Source organism: Xyrauchen texanus, chromosome 44 (genome assembly GCF_025860055.1).
Source record: "Xyrauchen texanus isolate HMW12.3.18 chromosome 44, RBS_HiC_50CHRs, whole genome shotgun sequence".
Classification (NCBI taxonomy): Eukaryota; Metazoa; Chordata; class Actinopteri; order Cypriniformes; family Catostomidae; genus Xyrauchen; species Xyrauchen texanus.
In genome coordinates this window covers 31,195,398-31,222,450 of record NC_068319.1, presented here as the reverse complement: position 1 = coordinate 31,222,450, position 27,053 = coordinate 31,195,398, and the positions used below count along the sequence as shown (strand labels likewise).

Here is a 27,053-nt window from a genome sequence, read left to right as displayed (position 1 = left end):
TGGGTTTGAAGTTCATTCCTTCATTAAAGACATTAAGTTCACAGTCTTGTAAATTTTTCTTTCTGTCCGGTGTTTTAATAATTTGTGCTTCAAGTAAAATGTTTAAATGTTGTGATTCCCCACAGAACTGGTTGGATTGGTTAGTGGCTTACATCTCTTTTATGAAGGATTTGATGAAATTTCAATGGAAAAAATGTATAGAAAAATACTTCCTGAACCAAGATGGCTGAAAAAGTGGGTGGGCACTGAGCACTCTATTACTTTACTAAGTAGCCCGAGTTATATACACCGATCAGCTACAACATTAAATCCACCTACCTAATATTATGTAGGTCTCCCTCGTGCCACCAAAACAGCCCCAACCTGCATCTCAGAATAACATTCAGAGATGATATTCTTCAGCACAATTGTACAGAGTGGTTATCTGAGTTACTGTAGACTTTATCAGTTCAAACCAGTCAGACCATTCTCTGTTGACCTCTCTCATCAACAAGAACTGCCGCTCACTGGATGATTGTTGTTTTAAGCATCATTCTGAGTAAATTCTAGAGACTGTTGTGTGTGAAAATCCCAGAAATACTCAAACCAGCCCGTCTGACACCAACAATCATGCCACGCTCCAAATCACTGAGATCACATATTTCCCCATTCTGATGGTTGATGGTAGTACATTAACTGAAGCTCCTGACCAGTATCTGCATGATTTTATGCACTGCTGCCACACGATTGGCTAAATAGATAATCTCATGAATTATTGTTGGTGCCAGACGGGCTGGATTGGCTGGTTTTCACTTAAATGAATATTTCAGGTTTAATACAAGTTAAAATCGACAGCATTTGTGGCATAATGTTGATACCTTAACAAATAATTTTGACTCGTCACGCCTTTTCTTTACAAAAGCACAAATGTGTGTTCCAGTGAGACACTTCCAATGGAAGTCAATGGGGATTAATCTGTAAACATTAAAATACTCACTGTTTCAAAAGTATAGACACAAGACATAAACATTATGTGTGTTAACATGATTTTACTGTCATTAAATCACGCACTAATCGCATCTGTGAAAGGAAAGTTAGATAAAATTTTACAACTTTGTTGCCATGACGATATAACAGCATAAACCCTAAAATGAGCATAAAAACAATGATTCTAACTTTACAGCTCAAATAATACTCAAGTTTTAACAGAATAATTAATGTGAGTGCTTTTATAAAATCATAAGCTTCAAATTTAGGCCTTCTCACTCTCCAAAAATGGTCCCTATTTACTTCCATTGTAAGTGTCTCACTGAACACACATTTGTGCTTTTGATAAAGAAAATGAGGGACGAGTCAAAATAAATTTTTGTGGTTATCAACATTATCCCACAACTGAGTTTAACTTGTATTGATCACAGAATATTCCTTATGGTTAGCAGTACACTAGCAAACACCCAGAACACTCATTGTGGTGACAACTTTAGCATGGGCAAGCAGCTCTCCCTTAGTCGCTCATTTCCGCTCAATGTGAGTGTAATTTCACTAGTGATAAATGTGAATTAGATCTCATACATCCATCTGAACATCTGTCAGTGTGATTATTGAGACAGACAGCTGCTCCAGCGGAGTGCGTGTGTGTGTGTGTGTGTGTGTGTGTGTGTGTGTGTGTGTGTGTGTGTGTGTGTGTGTGTGCGTGCGTGTAGGAGGAGTGTTCATAGATATCAGAGGGGAGATATTCAGATCATGACTGCAATTAGCTTGGCCCTGAACCTTTATGTTTCAAATAAATAAATGCGTGAATTAATTAGCATAGTATAGCACTGCTTCACAATATCCTGGCCAATCTTTTCCAAATAATGAATGAGGATGGGGACTGGGAAATGACAGAAAAAAAACCCTATATAGATTATAAAAGTAGTCTGTATGACTTGAGCACTATTTTCCAAGTGTTCTGAAGTCATACAATAGCTTTATGTGTGGAACCGACCAATACGAAAAAATGTATTTATTAAAAAAGTTCCCTTTGCCAAAGCTCTCAAATGAAATATTACCACAAGACATGTTACACTTGTAATCATTTCAGAATTTTCAGAACTGGGTGGACTGTTCCTTTAAATTCAAATAAAACATCATTAACTATTTTCCAACAGCTACCCAATGCAAGTGGTTGATGGAGTGTTTATCCTGTGTGTTTGTATAGTGTTGTTGTGTACTGTTGTGTTGTGTTGTGATATGTTGTGCTGTGTTCATCCTCTCTTTATCGCAGGTGTCCTCCCGGATACACAGGGAACCGCTGTCAATCCACAGACCCTGTGCGAGTCATAGACCCCAAACGTATGTGCAGTCATTGAACGCCCCCTCACCCCCAAACACACACGCCATCACTGCTGTTTCCATGCTGCCTTTACCACTCCGCCATTTCCAAATGCTTTCTCTGTATGACTATCCACTGTATGTATCTATGTGTCTGCCAGGCCTTGGATCTGTCCCGTGCATTCGACGTGGACCCTAAAGAGGCACTACTGTCATCTCTGCCAACATCTCCACTAGAGATACTAATAACTGCAAAGACATTTTCAGAGACTACTCTCTTTTAGTACTATTTGAGCCATTGAAGGAATAAATCACCCAAAAATGAAAATTATCATTATTTTCTCACCCTCATGTCATCCCAACCTGTGTGACAAAAGGAGAAATCATGAAAAACAATCTGTCAACTTTTTTTTCATAAAATGAAAGTAAACAAGGACTGGGACTCTCAAGCTTCAAAATGAATAATCCATATGACCTTTGCTCTATATTCAAAGACATACGATAGCTTTATGTGAGGAACAGACCCAAATGTAAGCCATTATTCACTGGCATGATATTCTATCAAAATTCTTCAGAAGAAAGTCATACAAGTTTGGAACAAAATGAAGGTGTGTAAATAATGACAGATTTTGTCATTTTTTGGTGGAATATTCCTTTAATTGGCTCTCGGTACTGGAGAGAAAGTGCACATGATGAAATAAGGCGGACTGTTGCGAGGCATTCAGTGGGCAACAGCAGACACGCGTGTGTGTGGGGAACTTTTGGGTGTCAAACTCACTTCCTGTCTTTCTTTTCTCTCTGTGACTTCTGTCTGTCCTCTCAGGTGCCCTGATGAATTTACTGGTGAACGCTGCCAAAACTACATAATGGCCAGTTTCTACAGTACGTCTGTTTTCTCTTCCTGTCTGTGCTTGAATGGGAGCATGCTCAGTCAGCGCTGTCTCCTCTCGCTTTGGTTTTGTGTTCTGTACCAAACATTAGTCAGATCAGACAGTATTTGTTATGTTATTTCTTCAATTTCTTTTGCATGTCTAGTATTTGTTAATCTAGTTTTGTTCTGTTTGATTCTGCTTAGCTGGCAATAGTTAGATAGGGTTGACATTCAACCGTTTTTACGCACGTGAGTTATTCATTTGGGAAGATCTCACATCAGTGTGTTATTAGACTATTACAGCATCAGGTGAAATGACTCCCAAGTTTCTGAACTGTGACTTTAGGATCAGCTCAGTATGCCAGATTACCACACATATTCCAAATTGATTAGCTTGTGCGGTAGGTCACCTTATAAGAGCGCTTGACTTACGACTCAGAAGACTGTGGTTTGAGCCCAGCCGAGCACACAAGCTGACACTTGAAATGAAAGTGTAATATAAGTGACACAAAATTACAGTTGCTTTAGAAAATGTATTTTCATGTCATAATTCACTTTTGAAATACTATCAGTGAGGTTCAGGTATTGGTTTAGGTAAGGATTTGTCTGTTTTTCCCTTACAAAAAGAGTTCTTGGCAAACTAGCCTCAAACTTGCCACAAATTTGCCGCTCATTATTTTCATATTCAAATGAGCTTGTGATTTGCCACAAATGTTTGCCAGATGTTCACAGCTCTTCTTGGTGAACCGTAAACCTGCAGCAAACCTTTGGCAACAATGGACAATTTGCAGCAAGTTAATGACAAACAGTGACACAGAGGAGATGCTTTCTCTGTTTCTGTGGAGATGAATAGCAGCTGTGCAGTTGGATGTCTCGACTGCTTTGAGAAATCGTTTGCCACTGTCAATATGGAGAAAAGCAATTGGATTACATCAGATTCACAAAATTATACAAAATTGCAAGCTACCGCATATGATGTGGAGAAATGCTGTTGAAAATGCATAAATTCTTGTGACCAGGATTGCAAAATCCTGTCGGGACTGATTGAAGCTATTTAAATATATATATATTTAAATATATGACAATTAGATTATGTTTAATTAGGGTGACATTAAACGATGAAATTAATTGAATATATTTACATTTATGCATTTTGACAGACACTTTTATCCAGAGCATTTGTGTGTTCCCATGGAACCCATGACCTTGGCATTCCTAGCGTCATACTCTACCATGCTATACCAGTTGAGCTACAGGAACCCTATAAATATATGGAAGTGGAGCGTAGTTCTAGCGGGAAGACCAGCAGGTGTACATCATCACATCATTAGCTGGGTAACTCCTAGCCAATTGCACGTAAGCCAATGCTTTATAAGTCCGCTCACAATCTATCACATTGCTGTTTCGGTGTGCTAACACGGCAACCTCCACCTCCCCACCACCACCAGTTGAGCCCTGTCCCGCAGGGGGAAGACTCCTCGCTCCTGCCTCCTATCTCCGGCAGGACATGACGGTTCCGGGTACAACTCCCTCGGACTGCCGGACGGGGCCTACGCCAAAGAGAGAGACATCACCTCCCGTTTTACATCTATCAAATAAATGGCATCTCAAACTTCACTCAAGCCTGCGTGTCTTCCCGATAGAAATACATTTATGCTAAATAGAAATATATTTTTATTATATTTTAAATATAAACACCCTATTTTATGTAGCTAAATTGAAATATAGTCATAAACATCCCCAATACGTGAAATATTTCATTTAAAAAAGAAAGAAAGCAAAGTCCCTTTAAGGCCTCAAGTGAATCAGTGAATTATTTAAGTGAACTAGTTCATTTACATGAACGAAAGTTAGTTCATCTTTGCTGATGTGTTGAGATAATTGCCTTAAAAGTTGAAGTCATTGTATGCACTGTTTTTGTAATTGTTTATGTTAATGAGGGACACAAAAGGAAGTGATTTTGTGGATTGACCCTTGGAAACTGATATGTGCATTTTGTATATTTTTTGTTCTATTTCGAGATGTTTTTGTTAACCAATTATCATTTCTCACTAGAGGAATAGAGATATATCACTGCCTCTTATGCCTTTGCTTTGAAAGGAATGATAGTTATTGAAAACAGTGTTGTGCTTAATGTCATTCCCTTTACACTTGAACTGGCTCAGTTATCAGTCCAACAAGCAACAGCAGGTTTTCTTAGTTACGTTGAGTGAGATCTGCATGTCTTTAACAGCATGTTTATCTAAAACATGTGTTGGTGTTATCAGAATAACATCTGACTTTGTTTGTTGTGAAAGGTTGAGGGTCAGTCTGTATAATGATGCGAGCACAGGGGCGTTTGCATGTGCATGTTCTTGTATCATAATGATAATCAACATCGGCCAACCATAAGTGTCTGTATATAGAGATACACATCACTATATACGTGTGATAAACCATCCATACATGTATATCTCTAATGCTTATTGAAATGTGACATTTTTGAAAGCATTAAATTATGCATCGTGATGGTGGGGTTAAAGGCAAACAGAATAGAGTTCACTGGGGGTAGGTACAGTATAAATCTGTAATGTATCCTAATTATACATGCAGTTTTTTTGAGGTGGAGTTGTCCTGTGTATTTGTCAGTCAGAGTGACATCACCGCTCCAATCTCCAACCAACTGTTTTTGTTTCTTTTCTTTCCGTTCATCACCTTGTCTGCCTCTGCAGAACATCTTGGGATTGAATTTATGGGTATGAATCGTCTTTCCTCCTAGTTTGCAGATTTGTAGGTCTAGAAGCTTGCGCCTGTTTCCTTCAATTCAGCCGGTTTCCTTTTGCTCATGAAGGGATCAAACAGCCATAACAGATGATTGGAGATGGTTTGAATCACTATTATTTATTACATGAATATGATATTAAGACATTCAGCGTGAGCTGGCTTTTCAGAAAGTACTGCCGGTTTCTGGTCTGCTCCAAAGCATGTGAAGTGCGGGCGGCATCAACCTTTTTGCTAGGAAGGATGTTGTTAATTATTCACAAAGACATCTTCCATTCAAGGCAGATCTTACACACACACACATAGTCCTGCAGTAGTTATGCTGTGTTCAGATCCCTTCAGCTTTGCTTTACCCTCCATTCATGCGTCCCTCTGTCTTCAGCATGATGTTGCCATTTCTCACTGTATTCTTTGTGTTTATTCATCCTTTTCTCTCATGTGTCTACTTCTCCTCAGTGATTTATCCATGTTTAAACATTGTAACAGCAGTTGAGTTGTGTGTTTTGTTTTGTGCTCAAAAAAAGATCAAAGGTCAAAATAAAATGGTAACAGTGTTTGCTCACAGGCTGGAATGATAAAGAATTGTAATTCTGATTAGAAACATTCGAATAATGCAACCTTGTCTCATAGAATCATGCTACTATTCCTATATTTTCACAAAATGTGTTTATGTGGCCTGTTGTACATCTTGGTGAAATGAACACTAGAGGCACTATAACCATGACTTTTATTCACTTTCACACTAATCACGAGTAAAACTGCAAATTATCAGTTTCAAAACATTAACTTTTCGTCCTGTTCCTTATGACATCGAAACACTTTTACTATAGCACATGACTTGTAAGGTAATACATTTTTTTAACCAATAAAGCTTGCACTTGTGATGCAAAGGACTCCTGAAGAGTACGCGACACATGAGTCGAAAGTGTCAGAAGCACCACAAAATGTCGTGGTTATGTTTTCCATCTCATTCATTTATTTTATGGCACTGTCAGTTAGGTTTAGTGTAGGGAGGTCAGATTTGTTGATGGAAAACTGGATAGAGCATTAACCTTAAAATCCCCATCTGTTCGGGAGAGTATTTAACTCACTTTTAGTGCCACATGGTGGACATTTCACCTCAGAACTGCTGCGATACATGTAATGAATCACTATAGGTCATTTTGCAAAAATCGTCACATTTAGTCTATTACATTTGATGTATTAGCTGTGAGATAAAAAAAAAAATGTAAATGAGCTTTTACCAAATATTAACATATTGTTACATGTTTTATACAAACATTTTAAATGTAGAGTCTTTGGGAAAACATCCTGAAAATGTTTATGACATCATCTTGCACTCAGCCACATACAAAGTTTGTCCAATCGAATGCCTTCTACAATGAGAATGTCCTCTATAACATCAATTTACATTTTTTTCTATAAAAATCTATAAACACTTCAGATTTTCAATCTTTTAACAGATTTTAATTGAAAAACATTTATAGCAAACGCTGTGAGCGCTGTCTTTGACTGCTTGTGTATTTCAGCATTTTTGGCACGTTAAGATGAGCGGACAGAGAAATAGAAACTTTTGTCACTATTAATCTTATGAATGCAATAGTTTTCATGGAAAATAAATATTCTAGTTTAGTAAAACACCTTTCATTTAAATTTGTATGTATCAATCGTCTCGATACAACATCAGGATCAGTATAGAGATACTTAAGGATTGTTCTGCACATTTCCATTTCTTTCGGTAGTTTAATTTGCCTGTGAGGAAGCGCTGCTGCCATTTCAGGACTATTTATTAAAGCCTTTAGCGTCCACAGATCGATTGGCCTTTGAAAATAGAAGATTAAACTAACAAAAATATTCATGAAAAAACATTCAATCATTTTTATATAGATTCATCTGGCCCGTGCTGAAGGCTTCATTAAACGCAGTCTGTCAGTGTTGTGATCTTAACCTTGTATTGACATGAGTGAAATGCATGACTGAGTGTTATTATAAGACATTATACATATTTAAGACATTATCTAGTTGATCTGAGCCCTGTGGGGCTTGTGTGTCATATCGGAAGTGACGACATGATGATTCTCACTGACAGTTAACCCCCCCCAACATGCATCTGTGTGTCCTTTAAATCCCTTGAATTACATCTGCAGCATAACTGGAAACATGCATATGTGCTGCGTTCTTTTCTTATTTGGAGATCTGTTTAAATAGTTCACCCAAAACTCTTAAGAAATACTCTTAAGCCGCTCCAAACCCGTATGACCTTTCTTCTGTGGAACACAAAAGGTGAATGTTCCATAATGAAAGTGATGAGAACTGTCAAGCTTCAAAGGGACAGAAAAGTAGCGTAAAAGTATCCTAAAATATGTCCCGTGCAAGATATTCAAGTAGATTTGTGTGAAGAACAGAGCAAACCGATTCAAGACATTATTCACTGAGAACTCTTGATATCTGCCCTAACTGTCCTACGCATGTTCATGAGAGAAATAATATTGTCTGATTCATAAATATATCATTCTTTTAAGTCTTTGCAATGGTCCAGTTAACAAAGCCAGTCTGAACGATCTATTTACAAATTGGACTGATGCAGTTCACCAGTTCGATTAACAGCTCACTGGAGGACAGGATTATCAGTGAATAATCAGTGACTCAATTTTGGGTCTGTTTAATCACTCAAAGCCAAAGGTGTAGATTTAGCTTGAACTTTGGGGGTGTTGCTGCGTGAAGCATTTACCCATGTTTCCATTGGGATAAATAATGGAGGGGTTGTACTTGCTTGTTTTGATTATGGGGTTACTTCCCCCTAATTCCCCACTTTGGAGCTTAAAGCCCCAGTCACTTTCATTACATGAAAATTTTACATTATATGTTCCATAAAAGAAAGGAATTCATATGGGTTTGGTATGACAAGTGTGAGTAAATAATGACAGTCTACTAACCCTTTAATATCGAGTAAGAAGGGTATGAATGTGAATGTGATGCTAATGTGTGCTTGTGTGTGTTTATTTTTTTTCTGGAAGTGTAAAAAGCAATGTCATCTCTTCCAGAAGCAGAGGAGCTCTATCAGAAACGTGTTTTGACAATAACAGGCATCTGCATCGCTCTTCTAGTGGTTGGCATCATGTGTGTGGTGGCTTACTGCAAAACAAAGTAATTCACACTTTCACTGGTTTTAGTTTGTACTAATGTTTCCTGGAGTTTTACTGAAAAACTAAAATGAGCAATATGAATGATTGAAACTCCTCCACTGCGGTCTAAGAGCTATGTGTGTTTTTAACCATGTAGAAAACAGAGGAAAAAACTGCACGATCGTTTGCGGCAGAGTTTACGAGAGCGAAGCGCTGCAGACAAAGCCCCTCAACATCCGCACCCTCCCCCTGAAAATCTGCAGCTTGTCAATGTGAGTATTATCACATGATGGGGATTATCAGATTTAACATTACATAAATATAATGTCATTTGGAAATGTTACTGCTGGCCTTTCTCATATCAATATATCATAAAAGTGCAGGGTAGTGACAGCATCAATATTCTGATTAGTGGTCCACAAAATGACTTTTTCATTGACAGGTTCTTACAATCATAAATGTGTGGTTACAGTCTTGCAAAGTACTGTCATTAGTTATTTATCGTTACTAAATGTAAGCCGAACCCTTGCTGTGATATTGTTTCAACCCTGTTCCTGTACGTTTGGAAATGATAGGGTACAACGGTGCTAAAGGCACACCTTATCTGTTCACAAAGTGTATCAAGATTGCTTTTATGGAATACTGATGGAGCAACATCATTTGTGTGAAAATAAAGAATAACGGTAGGTTGATCATTAAAAGAAAAAATGTATTAAGGTGGCAAGGGAGTGTTTTACCACACACTTTAAAAGGCCCTTAAAGGGGTTATAGTTGTATTGTGTAAATCAATAGCTGAACAACAGTTTGCTGTTAAATACATATGTAGTTCATCATGTCCTTAGACAATATACACAACATTTCAGGGAACATGATCTTGGGTTTGAAGTCAACAGTCAAATAACAAGTAAACAAAGACGTTTTATTTTCAATAATCAATGTTAATGAAATGAAACAGACAAGACTCTGTCCAACTGTACATTAACATGTATTTCAGCATTACATGCCGAACAATGTGACCAATCCTCATGTGCATGTGATGGGCAAAGAAGCAGAAACATCTCTGTCCACAAACGAGTTCACTTCAACACATCTGTCAGCCGCTGTCACTCGCTCCAACAGTCAATGGTACAGTATCTCAAAAACTCAAAACCATACACACTACATTACTGGACTGAAATGAGCAGATATGAGAACAGAGTGCAACAGTAGGGAAACTCTACTCAGTGAGTTTGATTTATTGTGATAATGTAGAAACTTCTCAAGACAGACCTACCATAAGCTCTGAGTTTAGTAAGTGATGATATATGATTCTATAGAAGCCACGAGTCAAACTTCATTTTTGAAAACAAATGTTTAATTGCAGGTGAATTACACTGTAACATTTACTGTAAAATAACTTGCAGCTGTCAATACATACATACAATACACATAAATACATGTGATGAGTCACACAGGAACGTCTGGGAATGACCAATTATTGTTTTTCACTGTAATTTGAACAATACTTTACTGTAAAAATAGATGCATTCTCTAGTTAAACATAATATCATTATTTGCAGTTAACTACAAGGTAAATCTATTAAGAAAAATATTTTACTACATGCAATATCTTTTCATAATCAGCTCAACTGAACTGAGGCATTAGAAACAGAGTAAATAGTAGTGTAAATAATGTTTGGTTCTGTTGGGTTCTCACAGCTGGAGTAACGAGCAAACAGAAAGCATGGGTTCTGACAGTCATGCAGTCCTCGTGAAGTCATCACTGGAGAATTGTCAACATGGGACACCCAGTCAAAGAGGGCGTCTGAACGCTACAGGAGGTGTCCACCAGCTCCATGATTACTTGAAGAGCCCCAGAGAAACCCAGAGTTCCTGCAAAGACTCGCCCTACAGCGAGAGGTACTGCTCTACTACTACTACTACTGTACTATCTCTTCACCAATACAGTATCACACCTCACACTCATACTGTAGCAACTGATTGTGGAAGGTAAGGTCATGTAATGATGTAATGATCAGTTTGGGGGAGTAACTAAATAAAATAACTACTTGTGCATTGTTCAGTAGGTCACAGTAGCTCAGCTGTTTCTCTAAACAGTGAAGCTTTCCCAGAAACAAGCAGTGGTGTAGTGCAACAAATGCTTCATCACTGTTTAAACTAATTGTGTTTTGCCAAGAAACTGAGGCAACAATCAAACACACTCTCCTAAACTGTCAACAGAATTAAAGCGTTAACGCATGCGATTAATTAAAAAAGTTTAACATGTACATTTTTCTTATTCACAATGAACACATTTACCATTAAAAAGCATAAACACTGGTGTGAAGGGCGGAACCTGTGCAATGTGTCCTCCCAAAGTCATTACACTGATGCACACACCACAAACACACACACAACATCGCCAGAGCCATTCTGCCAAGTTTGGGCCTACAAGCTTAGCATAAAATAGCTTGTTTCGGTGGCCCCATAGACATTCTATAGGTGGAATGGTCTTAAAACGCTAGTTCACTGTTACGCTCTCTCCTAAAATAGATCCGCTGAGGTTATTATCTCAGTAAATACAACAATCTCTGACAGTGCTTCCCTAGCAGTGATAAAATGATGTAGAAAGGACCGCTTAATGCTATTTGATGTACAAAACAAGCCCAGATGGGACTAGTGATAGAATTCAAGTATTTTTCAGCCAAAGTAAGGCGCATTTTATTTACCACAGAAGCCCGCCATGTCTTAACTATCACTAAAACACAGAATGAGACGTGTTTGTTTGCAAGCGCTTTTCATTGTGTTCAAAGGGGTGTTGTGAATGCAGCTTCACGATTGCTGTAGCCACAGTCTACCAGCAGATTAATATTGCAGAAGATGAGAGTTTAAGAGGATTGATGTCCATTGCAATAAATATGCAACCTATGGAGAGACTAGTTCTTTCAGTTATTCAAACTCCCACTTTGGGAAACATTTAATGTTACTTGAATTGGTGCTATTTTAGTACATTTCTATCTTTATACTATGGAAGGCCTTGTTTGGAAAATAATAAAGCAATATATTGTTACATATTGTTTTGTTCTCTTTTGTAAGAAAGAAAAGATATGCATTTTGACAAGAAAAGAAGAGTATATAGTGTGTGTAGCAGCCAATAATGTAATAACTACCGTTAATGTAATAAATGCAAATAACATAATACATTTTCCGTTCTTAATGTAATAAAAGTCAATAATGTAAAGCTTACCAATAATGTAATACATTTCTGAACCAACAATGTAATAACTTTTTGCCCATAATGTAATAAGTTCATACATTATTGGCTGGGTTAATAAAAAATAAATAACAAAATTATTACATCATTGCTAGCTATTACATTAATGGTAGTTATTACATTATTGGCTGCTACATGTGTCAAATTTCAATTTATGGCTAAGGTTGCATTACTCTACATTAAGGAGTCCCTTAAAATAAAATACTACCAAAAAATTCTTCTGTAAATAGCTTCAGTGTAGTCAGCTACTTTTTATAAGCCGGTAGTGTAGCTAACTACTACTTTAAAAAAGATTATCTTTACTGTAGTTTAACTACTTTATGTTATGATTAGCTTATAGCTTGGGAAGATAGATATTCACTGTAGCTTCCTGTGACGCGCACACAAAAAGAGACAGTCACAATGTTGAGTGAAAACTGCTTTATAAAACAATAAAGCAGGCAATAGTACAAAAAGGGGCAAGTCCAGTGAAGAATGGTCAAGGGGGAGCGTAAGGTCAAAAGCCGGGGATTCAAAGATATAAAGGGGGCAAATCCGGGAGAGTAGTCGAGGGGAACAAGGGTCAATGTCGGGGTAAACAGGATGAAACAAACACGTAGCAAGAGGGGACTAGAGGGAGCAAAAGACAGGGGAACAAGAGGAGCTGGCAAGCTAAGAGGTAACAAGTAAGGAGGTCAAAACTAGACGAGACTAGCGGGGGGCAAAACTAGATGAGACTAGCGGGGGTCAAAACACGGGAATCTAAACATACAATAACCAACACCCGTGAAACGGAAGTTCTGGGTATTTATAGGGGAAGGTGCAGGTGTGAACAATGAAGGTGACGAGACGAGTGCAGGTGAAACTAATGTGTGGGGATGGGAAGCGCGTGAGTGCAAGTGGTCATAATGTTCAGGCTGATTGAGGTGAGTGCGCCAGAGGGAGGAGATAGTTTACGAGCGAGAGCTCGTAATAGCAAAACCGGGCGTGGAAGCCTGAGGGAGGAAAAAGAGCGTACGAGCTCAAGGGGGCGGTCGAGGGAGTGGGAAGCGAGCACGCTCGCGGAGTGTATGTGTGCGTGCTTGAGGAAGTGGAGATGGGGCAGAGGAAAGGGGTTCGTGACAGTACTCCCCCCTCTGAATAGGACGCTCCTGACGGCCACGCTGGGTTGCGTGGAGCGCGAGGGAACAGAACGAGCGTGTGAGCTTGCGGGGGGCAGAACGAGCGTGTGAGCTCGCGGGGGCAGAACGAGCGTGTGAGCTCACGGGGGCAGAACGAGCGTGTGAGCTCGCGGGGGCAGAACGAGCGTGAAAGCTCGCGGGAACAGAAAACTCACAAAACACACAAACAATATGAGGGCAGTCCAAGGGGGGTAGAAGGTACAAAGGGAAATGAAACAGTCCATGGGGGTCAAATGGGCAGTTCAAGGCAAGGTCAAGGGGAACATAGCGGACAGGCGGGTGGTTGGGAGATCTAGGGGGCAGCCTTAGGGCAGAGACTGGGTCAGGAGGTCTGGAAGGCGACTGGAGGACAGGGACTGGGTCCGGGGGTCTGGAAGGTGACCACCGGACAGGAATAGGGTCCGGAGGCCAGGGAAGAGGCCAAAGGACAGGTAGAGGGTCAGGAAGTCCGGGCTGAGCCGTGAAAGGCAGAGCCGTCTGAGGCGGCACCGTAGGTGGCTCTGGAGGTGGGGTCCTGGAAGGCTCCGGAGGTGGAGCCGACGGAGGCTTTAGGGGCGAAGGCCTGGAAGGCTCTGGAGGTGGAGCCGAAGGAGGCTTTAGGGGCAAAGGCCTGGAAGGCTCTGGAGGTGGAGCCGAAGGAGGCTTTAGGGCGAGGCCTGGAAGGCTCTGGAGGTGGAGCCGAGGAGGCTTTAGGGGCAAGGCCTGGAAGGCTCTGGAGGTGGAGCCGAAGGAGGCTTTAGGGGCGAAGGCCTGGAAGGCTCTGGAGGTGGAGCCAAGGGGGGCTTTAGGGGCGAAGGCCTGGAAGGCTCTGGAGGTGGAGCCAAGGGGGGCTTTAGGGGCGAAGGCCTGGAAGGCTCAGGAAGTGGAGCCCATGGAGGTGGCTCCGTAGGAGGCTCCAGAGGTGAAGCCCTGGAAGGCTCTGGAGGCAGAGCCGAGGGAGGTGACGCCGTGGGAGGTGGCGCCGTAGAAGGCTGCAGGAGTGAAGCCCTGGTAGGCTCTGGAGGCAGAGCCGGGGGAGGTGGCGCCGTAGGAGGCTTGGGAGGCGGAGCCGCAGGAGGCTCGGGAGGCGAATCTCTAGAAGGCTCTGGAGTCTTAGGGAGCAGAGCCGTAGGAGGCTCGGGAGGCGGAGCCGCAGGAGGCTCGGGAGGCGAATCTCTAGAAGGCTCTGGAGTCTTAGGGAGCAGAGCCGTAGGAGGCTCGGGTGGTGGAGCCGAGGAAGGCTCGAGAGGCGGAGCCCTAGGAAGCTCTGGAGTCTTTGGGAGCAGAGCCGTGAGGGGCTCGGGAGGTGGAGCCGTAGGAGGCTCTGGAGGGGGAGCCATAGGAGGCTCGGGAGGGGGAGCCGTAGGAGCCTCTAGTGGCCAAGCCCTGGAAGGCTTGAGAGGCTTGAGGGGGGGAGGAGCCCTGAAAGACTCGAGAGGGGGAGCCCTGAGAGGCTTGAGAGGGGGAGGAGCCCTGAGAGACTCAAGAGGCGAAGCCGTGAGAGGCTTGAGGGGTGGAGCATGAAAGACTCGAGGGGCGGAGCCCTGAGAGGCGGAGGAGCCCTGAGAGACTCGAGAGGCGAAGCCGTGAGAGGCTTGAGGGGTGGAGCCATGAAAGACTCGAGAGGCGAAGCCGCGAGAGGCTTGAGGGGTGGAGCCATGAAAGACTCGAGGGGTGGAGCCCTGAAAGACTCGAGAGGCGAAGCCGTGAGAGGCTTGAGGGGTGGAGCCATGAAAGACTCGAGGGATGGAGCCCTGAGAGACTCGAGGGGCGAAGCCGTGAGAGGCTTGAGGGGTGGAGCCATGAAAGACTCGAGAGGCGAAGCCGTGAGAGGCTTGAGGGGTGGAGCCGTGAGAGGCTCGAGGGATGGAGCCCTGAGAGACTCGAGAGGCGAAGCCGTGAGAGGCTTGGAAGGAGGGGGAGCCCTGAGGGACTTGAGGGGTAGAGCTCTGGGAGGCTCGTGAGGAGGAGCCCTAGGAGGCTCGTGAGGAGGGGCCCTCGGAGGCTCGAGAGGAGGAGCCCTGGGTGGCTCGAGAGGCGGAGCCCGGGAGGGCTCGGAGGGGCGAGCAGAGGCCGGCAGAGTCGTGGAAGACTCTGAGGGCGGAGCAGAGCCCGGCAGAGCCGTGGAAGACTCTGAGGGCGGAGCAGAGCCCGGCAGAGCCGTGGAAGACTCTGAGGGCGGAGCAGAACCCGGCAGAGCCGTGGAAGACTCTGGGGGCAGAGCAGAACCCGGCAGAGCCGTGGAAGACTCTGGGGGCGGAGCAGAACCCGGCAGAGCCGTGGAAGACTCTGGGGGAACCTCTGCGGTCTTGAGCACAAGAAGAGACTGGGGAGAAGGGGCCCTCTTCCTTCTCTGACGTCTTCGGCCAACAGGGGATGTGGCCATGGGGACGGTCGAGGCTACAGGCGCTGGCTCTGGGGCGGTCGAGGATACAGGCGCTGGCTCGCTGACCGTGGCAGACATGGGCGCTGGCTCGTTGGCCGTGGCGGGCATGGGCGCTGGCTCGTTGGCCGTGGCGGGCATGGGCGCTGGCTCGTTGGCCGTGGCAGGCATGGGCGCTGGCTCCTTGGCCGTGGCGGGCATGGGCGCTGGCTCTCTGGCCGTGGCGGGCATGGGCGTTGACTCGCTGGCCGTGCCAGGCTTCGAGGCTGGGGCCGTGACAGGCCTCAGGATTGGGGCCGTGTCAGGCTTCGGGACTAGGGCCGTGTAAGGCTTCAAGACGGGGGCCGTGTAAGGCTTCGAGACGGGGGCCGTGGTAGGCTTCGAGACGGGGGCCGTTGTAGGCTTCGAGACGGGGGCCGTGGTGTGGAGCGCTGGTTCAGTGTCTGCCTCCCCCACAGTGAACGAGGAACCAGAGTACAGTAGGGCAAGGTCAATAAACTGAACCAGGTTAAGGGGGCAGCGACCACCAGGCATTAATGATGAGGTTGGCTCATTCAGTCCACATTGGAAAATGGTCTTCAGAGCCACCTCATTAAAATTCACCTGGTACGCCAGGACACAAAAATCCATAATATAAGCCTCCACGGTTTGGCTCCCCTGACGCAAACCCACGAGTTGGGCCGCTGGGTCCACAATGCCGAGGGCGGGGCCATGGGCCACACAACCGCCTCCTCGCATAAACACCCCTTGGTCAGCGTCAAAAGAGCCGCACAACCTCTCCAGGGATGGAGAGCTCACGGCGCTCAGAAATGCACTGGATGCATAAACGGACTCGGGGGCAGACACAGGTGAAACAGGGTGACATAAATCAGACATAGTGCATACCTGCTGCCCCCGGGCCGTGAACGCGTGGTCCTCTCTCCACACTTTAGCTCCTCGCGCCGAATGTGACGTGCTTCTCCGCTCGAGTGAGCTGCGCGAATCCTTAGCGCGGGGCATTGTGACTGTCAACGGTGAGGTTGGTTATTCTGTGATGCGCACACAAAAAGAGACAGTCACAATGTTGAGTGAAAACTGCTTTATAAAACAATAAAGCAGGCAATAGTACAAAAAGGGGCAAGTCCAGTGAAGAATGGTCAAGGGGGAGCGTAAGGTCAAAAGCCGGGGATTCAAAGATATAAAGGGGCAAATCCGGGAGAGTAGTCGAGGGAACGAGGGTCAATGTCGGGGTAAACAGGATGAAACAAACACGTAGCAAGAGGGGACTAGAGGGAGCAAAAGACAGGGGAACAAGAGGAGCTGGCAAGCTAAGAGGTAACAAGTAGGGAGGTCAAAACTAGACGAGACTAGCGGGGGTCAAAACACGGGAATCTAAACATACAATAACCAACACCCGTGAAACGGAAGTGCTGGGTATTTATAGGGGAAGGTGCAGGTGTGAACAATGAAGGTGACGAGACGAGTGCAGGTGAAACTAATGTGTGGGTATGGGAAGCGCGTGAGTGCAAGTGGTCATAATGTTCAGGCTGATTGAGGCGAGTGCGCCAGAGGGAGGAGATAGTTTACGAGCGAGAGCTCGTAATAGCAAAACCGGGCGTGGAAGCCTGAGGGAGGAAAAAGAGCGTACGAGCTCAAGGGGGCGGTCGAGGGAGTGGGAAGCGAGCACGCTCGCGGAGTGTATGTGTGCGTGCTCGAGGAAGCGGAGATGGGGCAGAGGAAAGGGGTTCGTGACACTTCCCCAACACTGATGCTGCCAGCCAAAATAAAGTTTGTTCCCAAAAATATTGTCACCTTTGCTTCCATTGAAGTTAGCTACTATTTATTACAAGATTGTAGTTTAACAAACTACTTTTTAGGGTTACTTAACTGTACTTTAACTACTACAGTTTTAAAATTGCTTCCCCAGCCCTGATAAGGATAGTACTGCACTAGTCATGATATATAAACCAGGTGTGTGTTTCTTCCTCCAGGTACGTCTCAGCCATGACCACACCCACCTGTCTGTCACCCATGGGGATTCTCTCCACCGTGACTCCATCCTCACTTCCCTCCGAGATTTCGGCTCCTCTCTCCAGCATTGCGATCTCTGTTCCGTCCATGGCAATGAGTCCCTCAGGAGAGGAAGAGCGTCCCCTGCTGTTTCGGACACCCCCGATCCTGCGTGACAAAAACCAGCCACATTCGCATCCTCTACGCAACTCTGCGCACTACAACCATGGTCTGGATCTGCTGAGCCCGCCACCAAGCCCCCTGCACATCACAGGAGACGAGGAGGACAAGCGTTTACCGCAGTACACAAGCAAAGCTGCGGCGGCCGCTTCGTCCACACCCTCGCACAGCCCCCCTCACCAGAGTAACAGAACTCAGCAGAGCGGCCCGATGGAGCCGACCAGCATCAGTAACTCTGAGAGCAGCAGCTCTGAAAGCGAGACGGAGGACGAGCGAGTCGGTGAGGACACGCCGTTTCTGGGCTTACAGATCCCGCTGGCCGCCGGCTCCATGGTTCTGGATGGGTTGGAGGGCAACAGAACTAATCCTGCCCTGCACCTGTCACCGCACGATGACCTACAGTGTAGACTGAGCGGTGTCATGGTCAACCAAGATCCTATAGCTGTGTGAGCGATGCATCGAAGAAAATTAACCACTAAAAAATGACCACTAAACCTTTATTTTCGAAAATAAAGTATTGGAGGGAAATTATTGCAAAAAGTAAAATGTAACTTTTATTTTAGTGATGTAGTGAAACAAAGACTTTTATAAATTCGTGTACAAAATGTGTTTGTGTCATGGAAAAAGTGCCATTCACATGTAGCTGGGGTCACAGTATTTCAATGGCAGAAAAAATGTAATCAATGGTGCCTTTTCATTTCAGTTTTGGAAAAAGAGAAACTGCATTATGACACTGGGCCATATATTCACGAAAAATAAATTATAAATCCACCAGCACTACATGTAGGAATAATTGATATCTGATTTAAACAGCTGTGGTAAAAAAAAAAAAGTGTTTTTATTCTCACTGATCAAAACTCCTACATTTCTAAATATGTGTGGCTGCTGCATTACAACTGAAAAATGGTATGTACTAAATAACCCTGCAGATGTTTATTTGACTTTTTACACTGCAAGATCAAAAATAGAATGCATCAAAAATTATATAAATGAAGAATGAAATAGAAAAAATGCAAAAAAAAAAGACACAAATCATATCAAATCTGCTGTTAAACAAACATAATCTCACCATGTTGTTGTTTTACAGTATATAATGTATATCGGACATTAGTTCTATGAGACTCATTTGAATTATTTACATGTATTTTGTCGTTTTTCCATTTGTTTTTGATGACTGAATATATGGCTCACTTTGTCGATCATGTTCATTGGCTTCTCAAGCAATGCATCACGGAACATTCTAGCACCAAGTTATGATACTGACTCTGTGTTATACAGCAGATGGCAACAGCTTTTTATTCATATTTCTTTTACTCTAATAATTATTGTCCAAATGTTTTTTTTAACTATGTCTTTTCATAACCATGTAGAATGTTACATTATATTCAAAATGTTTCTTTGTGTCATGTTTATGTGAATATGGGTTATCAGTTTAAGAAGAAATCACCTATTGTACAGAATTATGTTACATTCAGAGTGGTATATTTGAGAGTCAGGTGACGGGTGCGTGTGCTGTTTGCTTTAAAAGATTACTACAGTAAATCATGTATTCACTAGATTTTGCTGACAAAAAAGTCTCTAACAATCTATCCAGCTTGCTGAACAGAAGAACCGGTTACACAAACAACACGTATAACCTAGGGGTCATGATGCTCACCGCTCTAGTGTGTGAAGGACCGTCCCCAAGCTTTATCTTTCATTAAATGTGGCCCATTTGGTTGTATTTATTTTTTTATTTATTTGTTATTTATTTATTTATTAGCTGGGCCTTATGTAATCTAGCATCTATAAATCTATATTTTAATAGCAATGAAAATAACAGATATTTGAAATATTTGGATACATTCACAAACCTTATTTTATAATGTTTTGTTTTTTCTCACCATTCCATGATATTTCTGCATTGTTTTGCCATTTAGGCCTAGACTGTGTTATTCAAAACTCTTGTTCAAAAACAATAAATGTTCAACATGACAAATATCCATGAACCTGATTGTACAATGAAGCTGAACGGTTTCTGGGACACTTGAAAACACCCCTTATTATGTTTGTGTTTTTCCCAAGCCTTTATGTAAGTATGTTCTGACCACCGTGAGAGTTGTTTGATTTTAGAAATGATATAATGTGATGATGGCTGCTTTAAACATGATGTCCCCTCTTCACGCCATACTTTTGTTTTCAGCTATGACAATTTATTTACTGCTTGTATATTCCAATCATGGTAAAAGTGATCCAAGTGAGCCAAGATTTTGGCCTAATCACATTGTCAATGAAGGAGAAGATACTGTCCATGAAAAGAATAATAATGTTGTTCTGATATCTGCATGTGCACAGGAGGATGAATGCAGGCATGCATTGCACAACACAAACACAAGCATGGTCAGACATGTCAATCAAGACATGAACACAGTCAATCCATAAAACAAATGTCTATTTCACCTGCTCTTGTGTGAAAAGCTCTATAAAATGTCTGGACGATATGTTTGATAGCTTTTCATTGTTTCATCTCTTTTTTTTTTTCTTTTTTTTTATGTTATTCTCCAAACACAGTGTATGCTGTTGAACTTTAAAGAAGTTAAACTCTGACTTTTGAATTGTAAATCCTGCAATTATCTGTGACATAATTAGGGACCAAGGACCACTGGCACTGTTCGTAGACACCTACTGTATCTGTTAGTTTTCTTATAATTTTGTCTACACCCATAAGTTGGTATAATTTGGCACATTGATTTGAGTGTGTCTCAATATTACTGATACAAATTTTGGGGTTGGTCTACATTCTAGCACCTGCAACCGTTCACATTTATGTGCTTATTTTAGCTAATAACTTTTGAACCCAATGGTCTAGAATCAGAAATAATTTTTCCTCTGTTTCCTTGGGTCTCTTGGTGTAGGTGAAAGAGTTTGTGTGGCCTAAAAGGAGAAATGTCTTATTTTAGGCCATACACACAATAAACTACAATATTAAAACTCAATCTTGAACAACTGTGCTTAAAGAAAAAGTCACTCAACACAAATTATAAACATGGAATAATCAAGCATAATAACTCGATGGGTTTAAATTCTAATAATTAAGCTCAACTGCAGTCAAGGAGCAAGCTAAACAGATAACATATAGAATTAACCAATATGATGCATAAGAAATGGTATGGAATTGGTTTATGCCATTATACATGCAATTATAAGCATATTTGTTTGAATAAACAGTATCTCACAAGATTAAATACTCATTGAAAATAAATTTGTGATACCAAATAACGATTTAACAGCTATTTAATGACAACAACACACATAGAACACTTTGCCATTATAACCACACACAAATCGACAAAGGGGGTCACTAAAATGAAAAGATGAACAAACTCTTTGAACTGTCCAACTTTTGAGTTAAGAATCTTTTGGTCACAGTGTCCTCACACCAATGCTACAGTACATATATTGTATAGATTATATATTGCATATATATATATTATATGCTGATCTGCTGCTTGAGTGCATAAACACAGCATGGAGGCTGTCCCAACGCTGATCTCTCTGCAGAACAAAAATGGGCTTTTCCCAATGAGTGGGCATTTTCAAGCCATTGAGATTCCCTACTTTCATTGGATAGTTTAGAAATGGCCACCATGGTTTGAAAATGCTCACAGATTGGAAAACACCCATTACTGTTCTGCAGCGATATACTTGTTCCTACCTATTGCAGTCATCAACTGGAAAGGGTAGTAGTTTGATGAGGCAAGCAACAGTTCAAAAATAGTGTTTATTCTTGACTTGGACATTTGCTGAATGAACACAGCCAACGTCAATAAAGGTAAATTGTTCCCACAGGGCTATAGGGAGCTGATGGTAACTGGTGTAATTGGTACTTTTGTGGCTGTAGAGTGGGCAGGTGGTTCTTCATGAAGCTGCTCCAAAACTAATCTGGTCATATTTGTGAGTGGCACTATCACCTCCAGCTTAGCATCTCTGATACTCGTTAAACTGTCTGTGGTAGGGGTGTGTCTGGCTGTCCTATCAGCAGTTGGTGCTTACCAGGTCATGATCATTCAAACCAGGGCAGCAATACCCTATTATTTAAGTCTTCTTTGAGTATCTGAACAACTACTCTGGTGCGCCTTTGCTAAATGGATTTCACATTCCCTAAAAACTTGTTACCATTGGAGATTTGGACTCATTGTACAGAAGCTTTCTGCAGCTCTCTATCACCACTCAGAAACTTGTGTACTGATCAGCCAGAGTTTTAAAAGAAGTTTCATAATAAGCAAACATACCTGAGAGCCATCAGAAAGAAGGCTTCCATGTTACTCTGCACCCTCAAGTGAACACAATGAGTAGTCATGCAATTAAAGATTATACCCTAGCTCAGTTCATTGCTTCTCTGCCATTTCACCAGAAAAGGACCAAAATAATCTACTTCTCTGGAACACTGGTTTCCTGACGCAGAGTCAGGCTGGTGGGAGGCATGCCATTGTTGTAATCCACTCGTAACATCTGGCATTCTTCACAAGAATGCCGGTGGTGATATTTGGCTTTTGTTCCAATATGTTCTATACATTTCTGTGAAGACCAGAGCTTTCTGTCATACTGGAGAGTAATGAGGCGTTTTGGATCCATGACTTAGGGATGTAAGGTGTCAGGACTCAGGTCTGTAGCTTGCCATACCTATCCTCCAATATGAATGAGTTCCAACAAATCCTGGTGATAGTGTAACTAGGCCTGATACTGTTCTGGGAAGCTGTCAAACTGGGTTTGCTGATATTCTAGTGCTCCTGGGGTGCCTGTCTGTCCTGCTGCACTGTACTGGAATCTTTAAGTGGTGTCTATAAAGTGTTCAAAAGTTGAATATTGACTCAGCTGGGGTATGTGTAATACAAATCATGTGTTCACTGAGTATATTAAGTGATGCATTTTTCCTATATTTTAGTAAGGCAGTGTTTAAACCTTTAAGGGTAATGATTGAACTGTAAGGTTAATAATTAGGAGTCTTTGAAGTCCATCCAAAATGTGGCCATAGGAATGCAAAAAGATAAACAAGAACAACTAACAACAACTAAATGCACTAAAATGCTAAATAGGTTTGGAAAGTCGTTGACGGTAAAGTCTTCCACTGGTTTTGCTGTTGTGCGTTGCAGTGGAGAAGAAGCTGGATTCCGTTTCAACAGCCTTGAACATGAAGCGCTGGGGAATGCTGATCTCCTGGAGCACTGTCAGGGTCATTTGCAATCTGGAACACACAGACTTGTGGCCCTGATTATGGCGCAGAATTTCCATAACAATCTGAAACACGTAGACATGGGAAACTTGGCCTTTTTGCTGGTTGTTTCTCCATGGTATGGGAACTACGAATTTGCCGTTGCTAGAATTTCTTGTGGAACAGAACTTGGTGATTTGTTACAGTCTCCTTCAGAGAGGGTGTTATAGAAGTGTATCCTGTTAACGACCCTCTGGACAGGGACCCAGGACCGTAGAGGGTTTTTCTGTTATCCTGTTAGTGTCTTCTTCCGAGACTCAGGACAGGGTGTGGCTTTTATACCCTTTTCACGAGGAAGAAATTTCAATTTGGCACTACCCTGTTTCAGTGTTCTGATTGGCTTTTAAGATCAGAGGTGTCACCCATTGTGTGACCCAATCTAATCTAGTAAAACTCTGTATGTGAGGATTCTCCTCTTTTTGGAGCATCTCTTTAAGTTCTTCCACAGAACCAGTCTGATTGTCCTGAAACATTCTATGGCCATTCAAACCTAGGTCTTAAGATTGAGAGTCAAGAAGTGAACAAAAAGGTATCCAGTGATGAGGTCATCTACCCTGTTGTCTTCCAAAAATCTGTCTTTTCGGTCTTATCTTATTTTCGGCATCAGAAAAACGAATTCACCTAAATTAACTTCACTTAAATTGGTTCTGATCATCTTCAATCGTCACAATACTGACCAAAAGTATTTTGGCGTTCAACAATAGAAACACCATGAAGTTGATGGTGAGAATGCCAAAAAGGACATGAGGCTGCTTCTTGACAATGATTTTGCATATTAAAGAGCACCTATTATGGTTTTTCAAATATTACCTTTCATGTAGTGTGTTATATAGCTGTTTGTGAATGTAACAAAGTCTGCAAAGTTTCAAAAATGAAAGTGCACGACAAATGGATTTATTTACTCCCAAAGGAAAGAACCGATTCTGAACACCTGAAATGAGACGTTAGTAATTCCAGACTAATCCTGTACTAACCAACATAATTTGGTAACAAAAAGCCCACCTCTGGTCCGTTTATGTTTACAGCCTGTTAGCTGTTAGCCTCTGCTAACTGGCTAACTCACATTATTGTCAAACTACATATAAACTTACCACTGAGAAGCATACTGTTCTCATCGTGCTTGCGATGGTGGTTCGGGTTGATCTTCCAATGTATCACTCGGGACTCAGGCTCAAATTGTTAAGATAAAACAGAATTTTTTTCAGATGGAGCTGAAACTCAGATATGGTGTGAGCATTTCCTTTCTGACACGTGCTGTAAGCGGTCGACCAATCACAACAGATTGGGATTTCTGACCAATCAGAGCAGAGTAGGCTTTCTGAAAGTAGGAGTTTAGAATGAATCGTTTGAACGGATCATTGAATGAACCGTTTGTGACATTGGGAAAAAAATTTAATGCTGTAATTTAAATTCTGAGCAAATTAAAGTGTTTTTTGACCTAGGATGCATGTAAATCTATTGCATGAGACCTTTAAAACCAAATTAGGCATGTTTAAAAACCATAATAGGTGCACTTTAAAGGTGCTGCAAGCGATTGTTTTATGGAATGTTATGCAGAAAATGTTCCTTCTCCTTGAAAGATATCATTGAAATAAGTGTCTTTTAGATCTTAGTGCTAACTTCGACACCATAGATCTCGGCATTCTCTTGAATAGGCTAGAGAATTATGTTGGCATTTGTGGACTTGCATTAGCATGGTTTAGGTCCTATTTAGCAGACCGTTACCACTTTGTCTGTGTAAACGAGGAATTGTCAAATAAAAAAAAGTTAAGTATGGAGTGCCACAGGGATCCGTTTTAGAGCCTCTGCTTTTCTCCTTATATATGCTTCCCATGGGAGTTATTATCAGTAATCGTGGAATAAGTTTCCACTGTTATGCCGACAATACCCAACTTTATATTTCTTCGAAACCTGACAAAATTTCACAATTCTCCAAATTAGCAGAGTACATCAATGAAATAAAATTTTGGATGGCCAGAAATTTCCATCTACTCAATTCCGACAAAACAGAGGTACTAATTATTGGACCAAAAAGCTCTAAAAAAGTAAGCTGCTAAAATATAATTTGACTCTTGATGGATGTGCTGTTACATCATCTTCAACAGCGAAGAACTTAGGTGTTATATTTGATACCAATCTGTCCTTTGAAAATCAAATTACCAATGTTTGTAGAACAGCATTCTTCCACCTAAGAAATATTGCTAAATTATGGCACATGCTCTCTGTTGCTGATGCAGAAAAACTAATTCACGCATTGTAGATGCGTCCGGCATCTAGATTGGTTCGCAGCGGTAGACCTGAAGGACGCGTACTTCCATGTCTCAATATTGCCTCGACATCGACCCTTTCTATGGTTCGCGTTCGATGGCCAGGCGTATCAGTACAAGGTCCTCCCCTTCGGCATGTCCCTGTCCCCTCGCTTCTTCACGTAAGTCGCAGAGGCAGCCCTTGCCCCGCTTCGGGAAGCAGGCATCCACATTCTCAACTACCTCGACGACTGGCTCATTCTGGCCCACTCCCAAGAGTTACTATGCGCCCACAGGGATCAGGTGCTCAGGCAACTCTGCCGTGTAGGGCTTCAGGTCAACTGGGAAAAGAGCAAGCTCACCCCGGTTCAGAGCATCTCTTTTCTCGCCATGGAGTTAGACTCAGTCTCAATGTTAGCGCGCCTCACCAACGAGTGCTAACTAGGCTGGGCACGGCGGTCGCCTTAAAACATTTCCAGAGGCTCCTGGGGCATATGGCGTCCTCTGCGGTGGTTCAGCACTGGCACCTGTCGGGGGTGTTGAACCAGAAGGCTTTGACGATTTTATGGGGCATTGGGAAAGGGTACGTGCAGCCTGGCACAGCTGGTCGCTTTGGCACGCAAAATACCTGAACGCTCCTGTGTCAGCAGTACACGTACATAGCTCAGCGCATGGAGTGATTTAAATTGGACCCCTAGTGTCGCTTCTTCAACACAACGTCAAAGTGAGCGACAGACGGGGAACGTCTAGGTTATGGATGTAACCTCCATTCCCTGATGGAGGGAACAAGACGTTGTGTCCTCCTGGCCACGTCGCTGAACCGAGCCATTGTTGCGACCAATCCTCATTGTCGGCTCCTCAGAAAAATCCTGAATGAAACAGATGCAGTTCCCTAACTTTATACCTGTATGTCCGGGGGCGGGACATGTAAATTATGTCTGCCAATTTCTCATTGGCCTTTGCTCATAGATCAGAGATGCAAAAGGCTCTCAAGAGAGACCCCTAGTGTCGCTTTTCCGACATCAGGGAACGGAGGTTCCATCCGTAACCTAGACGTTCCCTTAAAAAGGATGGAACGAGATGCTGTTTTAGAAGCTGAGACTATGGGAACTCCTCCCAGGAGTGAGTGGTGGTGGCGTAGTGGACTAAAGCACTGAACTGCTAAGCAGAAGGTTGTTGGTTCGATCCCCACAGCCACCACCATTGTGTCCTTGAGTAAGGCACTTAACTCCAGGTTGCTCTGGGGGGATTGTCCCTGTAATAAGTGCACTGTAAGTCGCTTTGGATAAAAGCATCTGCCAATTGCATAAATGTAATGTAAATGTAAATTCAAAATTGTGGATTATATTGTAGATTAAACAGAGGATGGTTTTTCCTAATGGGATTTTATTTATTTATTTACCATTTTTACATTTTGTTTGGAGACCTTTTATGATGGGTAACATTTAATTTCATGATAAATATAACTCAATTTGAAACTTTTTGACTGTTGATGCCAGATAATTTCACCACAAACTTCATGAACATACTGTTGCACGTAAAGGAATCGTTCACCTGTAGTGAA

General features: G+C 42.5%; 1 protein-coding gene across 5 annotated transcripts in view; it reads left to right on the top strand.

The window, feature by feature from the left end:
* The window catches only part of LOC127636774 (pro-neuregulin-1, membrane-bound isoform-like), a 64,297-nt gene extending 43,216 nt beyond the window's left edge, over positions 1-21,081 (top strand). For 2 of the 5 annotated variants that reach the window (XM_052117496.1, XM_052117494.1), the window contains 7 exons: positions 3,116-3,174; positions 5,875-5,898; positions 8,968-9,070; positions 9,206-9,320; positions 10,043-10,173; positions 10,747-10,947; positions 17,794-21,081. In XM_052117496.1, the coding sequence (XP_051973456.1) occupies positions 3,116-3,174; positions 5,875-5,898; positions 8,968-9,070; positions 9,206-9,320; positions 10,043-10,173; positions 10,747-10,947; positions 17,794-18,442 (1,282 nt within the window). In that variant the 3' untranslated portion in view covers positions 18,443-21,081. Of the gene's footprint in view, positions 1-2,245; positions 2,314-3,115; positions 3,175-5,874; positions 5,899-8,967; positions 9,071-9,205; positions 9,321-10,042; positions 10,174-10,746; positions 10,948-17,793 lie in introns of all 5 variants that reach the window. The other 3 variants (XM_052117497.1, XM_052117495.1, XM_052117498.1) reach the window with 2 other exon arrangements.
* Positions 21,082-27,053: the final 5,972 nt, after the last annotated feature.